General features: G+C 32.1%; 1 protein-coding gene across 2 annotated transcripts in view; it reads right to left on the bottom strand.

Moving 5' to 3' along the window:
* Window positions 1–2,116: 2,116 nt before the first annotated feature.
* Window positions 2,117–6,589, bottom strand: part of gem (transcription factor CP2 like gemini) — an 84,405-nt gene continuing 79,932 nt past the window's right edge. For both annotated transcript variants that reach the window (XM_089647819.1, XM_089647821.1), the window contains one exon: window positions 2,117–6,264. In XM_089647819.1, the coding sequence (XP_089503945.1) occupies window positions 6,109–6,264 (156 nt within the window). In that variant the 3' untranslated portion in view covers window positions 2,117–6,108. The remainder of the gene's footprint in view (window positions 6,265–6,589) is intronic.

Below are 6,589 nucleotides of genomic sequence, written 5' to 3'. Positions count from 1 at the left end.
AAACTTAATTCTGGCTTCAAATGAGCTCCCGTGCCTAAGCTGGTCACTTAAACTCGCACCAAATTAGTCAATGGGGGGCTGTTGGGAAGATTGCTTCAATCAAAAGAGACCACAATTTATATCTAAATATACATATTTATTGAAATTAACAGGTAGTACTTAAAGTATATGGCCACTTAGATTAAAATACAAAAAATTCTAAACATTTCTGCGGAAAAACCAAATTTGGCGTAAACTTAACAGTATAGATTTAAATTCATGTTTTAGACAACACAATACAATGCCATAAAAAAACTACACATTAAAATAAACAGCTTAAAAATAATACTAAATAACATACAGGCGTAACTAAGCCTTTATGAATGATTTTTTAAATTTATTGTACCTGCAATATCAAATATATATTTTATACTACATGTATACACTATATTATACAAAATAAACTATTGTTAGACAATCTGTAAAAATATATTTTTATCATAATTAACAATGGTTAAATTTACTTTATAGATAAGTTCATCTGAACTTGTAAAAGGGATTGTTAGACAACATTAAAAATGTTTATAAAATATATCCAGTATTTAACCAATTGCAACACCTTCTCAGACTTCATCTTTAACATATGTATTGTGAAGTGACATCTTGTGGGCGATTCTGTGATAACTCAAAATAATGACAATTCAACACACCTTTTAAAAGTGACATAAAGTCATTAAAAGCGATGAAAAACAACTAACTAGATTTTGTTTCATTACTTTATATCACTTTTTAAGGTGTGTTGAATTGTCATTGTTTTGAGTTATCTGGTTACCCTGACGTAGGACCAGTCCTATGCGGCAGTCTGCTCCGGGCGTCCTCTTGCAAAGGCACCAATAATAACCTAATCCAGCGCCCTTGAGGTTTTACTAGCTCCAGGCGCCGTTTGGCTAAAGGTCATGTTTGAAATAGCCCTCAAGACAATTCTCATTCTTATTTTTCAAACAAAAAAAAATCATTTCTAAAATTCAATAATAATTTTTCATTGACAGTAGGCAAAAAGAAAAAAAGAACATTTTACAACAATTACAAATAAATAATAACATAATACCGTTAAATTGACAACGGACCGTCCACGGTGGAAATGAAATTTAATAAAAAATTGCAATAACGGCATATAATACAATAATATTTGTTGATGTAATAATTTTACGTGAAATGCTGCCCATCTATCTCATTAGCAAATATTATATTTAAAATAATAAGACAAAGAATGTAAATTGCAAGAATTCTTTTACACAGAGTCAGTTTAATCTCCTGTTAGTTTGATATTCTGACAGTATGAAGCCTGTGACAGACCAAGCTATATTCTCATGGAATGGCCTATTTCAGCATAATGCTCATGATATAAGCAATAGGCCAAGCCAGGATGCATTTGACGTTATCTGTCAGCACCATAATATAAAACGAAATTGTTTATTCATCAATGTTATAATAAATAGTAATCCGTGACCATTATCTATATTATAACAACAATTTCTTTTAGTTTTTATTTTTACTTGCTGAGCAAAAATTTTAAATAATAAGTAATTTCTTAAAAGTACCTAACTATGCTAATGTTTATTTCTAATAATAACATCAAATAAAAACACTAAAATGATTTCATACATAATCTCTTGCAAATTTGATAAAACCTCAATGAACCAGCCACTTAATGAGATATATTTAAAGATAAGCTACTTATGTAATAAGTTTTAATAATGTCTGTGTCTTCAAAAAGCACAATAAAATATACAATTTCTAAAATAAAGCTGAGCAAAACAATCAATAACGGGGCAAAACAACCTTTTAAAAATACTTAATAGTATACGTACTACCACATTCATTGAAATGTTTAGTATATTAAGAAAATATATTACTGATATCCCGTCAATATAATATTACTAACAAATGGCTTGTTTACATGAATGATGAGAGCGTCACACAGTAGCATTTAATGCTTGAAGGGAAGTCTGGTACGCTTACTTACTAGACTTCTGAAGCCTTGTCTATAATTTCTAATGTTAAAATCAAAATGCTACATAATTTGTACACAGTTTGTATAACTAGTTTTATTACCGCTTGGTCAAAGATTTAAAAGAGAATTATAAAGATCTAATTATGATGTGATGTCTAGCCCTATTTTATAAAAAAACTATTGAAATAACGTCCCGAGCTGAAAACAGTTGCGTCGACGTAAAACTTACACACTGATAAAGCCGTGCAAATTTTATGACAGGCTCCGTTGGAGTGCTTTTGCTGCCTTGGATAAATACAAATTGCACCGAATGAATAGGGTTTTCTATTATACTTTACAAATTACAAAAATATATCAAATATTCTGATGAGGTCATCATGTAAAATACAAGGATACAAATATTTTCAATATTCAATAGCCATTTTAGTAAAGTCTACCCCGGGAAGTGTACCCTAACGAATACAAAGTCTGATGTCAGCGCACAACTTAAACAAGTACCAAGTAAAAACAACCATACTCTCTCAAACAATCCCGACAACTTGTAAGCACACAATCAATAATTCGTCCATATTCATATCGTCAAATTCAACAATCAACCGAGTACCAGGACGCGAGCGCCAAGCTTTGTGCACCGATGCGACCGGGTTGGGTTATCTTACTCTTGCACGGTCAGTTACTGTACTGTCGTCTAGCTTGCCTTACCACTAAGGGGGTATTTCACTATGTCGGGCTAAATATCTGACTAGCTATCCGTTGGCTGGCTTTGAAGATCAGAATAACTTCGTTATTCAACGGCGACCGTTTCATCATTGTTTCCGAGCTTCCGGGTAGATAACACTCGAAATAGTCTGGCAACATCGCAAAATGTTTGCAGTTTCTCCATCTACTGCCACGGCTGTCATGCGTCACAGTCCGCACACCGCGAAGTGTGCATTTTTTTGGTTATATTATGTTGATTTTATTTATTTATTTATTTATTTATTTATTTATTTTATTAATACAAGACTTAGAGGGTACATATAGTTTTTTTGATATTTCACCCTCCATGCTAGGGATGACCCTGTGTTATGGCGGGTGAATTTTACAGTTTGAATAGAATCTATACATTACTATGGTATGAAAAAATAATAATAAAAATTGTGAAGAGCTAGTTAGGGTTGCAAGAAGAGAATGAAGACGTTAGAGAATTATAAGAAGATTATAAGATTATAAGAATTACTCAAATTATTAGTAAATAGATCATACTAATTATTTATTTACATACTATACCGCTAAGTTAGGGAATAAGGATTATGTTATGTTAAGTGTTTAAATGATTATCAGGTTAAGGTTTGTTAAGTGATTATCAGGTCATTTTAGATAGATTCGTGTCGAATTAATACATTGTTTCTTATTTTGAACACAATCAAATAATTCAGGATGGATCATACAAGCATTCAAATTCATTCAACAAAATTCGACTCACTTCTCAGCTGTCAAACTCGGAATGTTTTGACGCCATCTTTGATTCGAGGAATAGCGCCTAACGTGAAGTTCGAGCACTGATTAGTCAAATCGAACTTTAACCCGAGCGTTAGCGTTATTCAGATATAGTGAAAACGAAAAAATGACTAATCCGTGGATTAGTGCTTAGTCAGAACATAATCAGAGATAGTGAAATACCCCCTAAGTCCTCTGTGAATTCTAGCAACTGTCGCATGTGTTTGTAAGTTGATATGGTATCTTCTCGCAAGCTACGCATCTTAACTTTAAACAAAATTAAATTTTACGAAATATATGTAGCGATGTTCGTTTGATTTTACAAAGTACCTGTTTTTGATTTATAACATATTTTGCACTATAATCTGTCATTTTCACTAATTGACACTTGCCAGGTTTTCCCCTGGCGGTATTGTACATGTTTTATTTAAAAAAATACATTAAGCTGCCTAAAAATAAAACTACAATAAAACTTCCTACAAAAATATAGTTTAGTGAGCTTTTCTGTTACAGTGAAACCTCTATCTATTGGTTTTAAAGGGACCTATCGAAATAAACGATGAATGCGGGATTAAGAGGACAAAACACAAGGAGATACAATCCAGTAAAGATACCGTCCTCCCAATCTGCATAACCGTTGGTAGATTAAAATTATAAGAAGAAAATAAGTTTTAGATGTAAATAAATGTATTTATTTAAAAAAATACAAAGCTAAACAGAAGAAAATTTATTTTAAAGTTTATTGCATTGTAAATTCATAATCTTTCATCGACATTTGTTTTTTTACTGTTTTATTTCCGCAAGTCAACAGTATATTTTCGGCTTTGCAAATGATATTCTTTTCGGCATCAGTTATTGAGTGTGCGTAGAAGAAAGTTTTCAATCTTTCAAAGAGTATGCATGTTTCTGAAAATGAAGGTACAGGCAGCGGCTCCTCTTCATCAATATCGACCTCTTTTGTTGTCTCCGTCAATCTTGCGTCACACAAGCTTTCGATAGTTTCTATCCCACAAGTTGGAATATTGTCGTCGAAAGTAACAAAATTGTTAAAATTTGTCAAATTTGGTACCAAGAGATAAGAATTTTCTCCAGTTCGCTAAACTTTAATTCTTTACTGGTTTTTCTAGTTTTCGAAGATTTTCCGCACTTTTGAATTTGCTCCCGAATTTCGTTTTTTTTCAAGAAAATAGAATTTAACGTGGATGCCGCGATTCCTAAACGCTTGGCTATATCGACGCTTTTTCAGCGGGGTTTTTTTCCACCTCTTTGATAATTTTCAATCTTTCTTGAAGAGTACGTACTTTTTTCATCAAACGGCTCATTTCGAAGATAGTTTAAAAGCTCAAAAAGGATAACTGCAAACACTCCACTAAGTTCGGGTATCTAGCGACAACTGAAGACAACTAGCGACTGATGGCGGCGACAAACTGTTATTCTTTCTCTTTCTCTCTCACAATTTTCGCGCATCGTAACAAGTGCTGTCTGGCGCCGTTTAAACATAGACAAAATATATCAAATACGCGACGTAATTCCTACGATGAATGCGGGAAAATGGTGGACGTAGAAACGATCGATGCGATCTATTTTTGTATGAAATGAATTGGGACTAGAAGAAATAAATGATACATCCGGGAAAACGATTATTTGAGGAACGATCGATAGAGGTTTCACTGTACCTGCAAAATGCACATCCCAATCAAAATAACTCTTCTTCTTCTGGGGCCTCTCCCATTGGAGGTTGGCTATCACCAAATAACTCTAATAATCAAACCGTAACTGTAAAAGACCCAGCACTTTAGATTAACATAGACAAAGTTCGTATAAAATTTAAAAAATATATTTCTAATATGATTTTTTAATAATATGTAAGCTTAAAAATATATTCTTTATACCATAAAAATATAGCTATAAAAATACACAACATTGATTTTATATAATATATTTCAATATTAGAAAAATAAAAAATATTTTTTTTCATTTACCAAATAGAAATATGTAGACATTTTATTGAAAAAAAAACACTTTGTCAAATATAAAATGAATTAAAATGTTTACAATCAAATAATATTACCATATCTAATTCTTATGAATATTGCTAAATTAATTGCACATTTGTACAACTTGTATATAATATCAATTTGACGATTTTTTCTTTTCTTTTCATTTCACAAAAGATTTTTCTAGGTCACCCAATAATTCTATTAACAAAAATTGTCAAAATAGGATGTTATTTTCAGATGTATTTTATGAAACCATCATTAATTATCCACAATTACCTATATTTTCATTGTAACGCCACACAACAGTTACATTGTTTGTAATTATTGTAACTACAATACCCTCATTAGGGAAATGTTGCTAGGATGAAGGGAATTGGAAGAAGAGAAGGCAAACAACATGGCCACAACTATAGTGGTGTGTGGAGATGTGTCTCTGCCTACCACTGCAGTGACAGGCATTAAACCAGACATCTGAGCAGTGATAAACGATATTTCTTCCATTCAACTTTTGATATACGCCGTTGATGCAGATTAAAGAATGAATCGGAGACGAGCAAGGAAACCGTGGCACGATCAAGTGAAAGTGGTGAAATGGCAGGATGGTTGGTGAGTATTTTGATTTAAGATATGATATATTTATGCCGGTTTCATTAGGATACCTCCTTCGATGGATTCTAAACGAAACATGGAGTCATTCTTGAGGTTTTGAATAACTTCATCGGTCAGATGAATCTTTATACCGTTCGGTCCAGCCATGTATATGTTTGAAATCTCCGCTCTACTAGAGCCATCCTGAAATCAAGGAGAGTAACGATTAATTATAATTTTAATTTAAAGCTTTATTGGATTGTAATCTGAAGAGAAGAAAAGAATAACTTATTTAAAATTTAAAACAAATTACTGTTAAAGAACGCTGCCTGCTCATTGAAGAATAATAATATTATTACGGTACAATTCATAAAAACATAATTGTACAAAAAACAAATAAGTTATTATGAAAATAGAATCAGCTGGCAGACAGTGAAAATTTTGCATCAGCTCCCCAAGAGTTACGTGTAAACAATCTACCTTAGTCAAATTGAATGTTGATAACATTTTTATAATATGGATAGGTAGG

This window comes from Hesperophylax consimilis, chromosome 27 (assembly GCF_061612785.1).
Source record: "Hesperophylax consimilis isolate HC1 chromosome 27, BYU_Hcon_1.0, whole genome shotgun sequence".
NCBI lineage: Eukaryota > Metazoa > Arthropoda > Insecta > Trichoptera > Limnephilidae > Hesperophylax > Hesperophylax consimilis.
The sequence above is the reverse complement of the archived record's forward strand: the minus strand, read 5'-3'. Positions and strand labels throughout refer to the sequence as shown.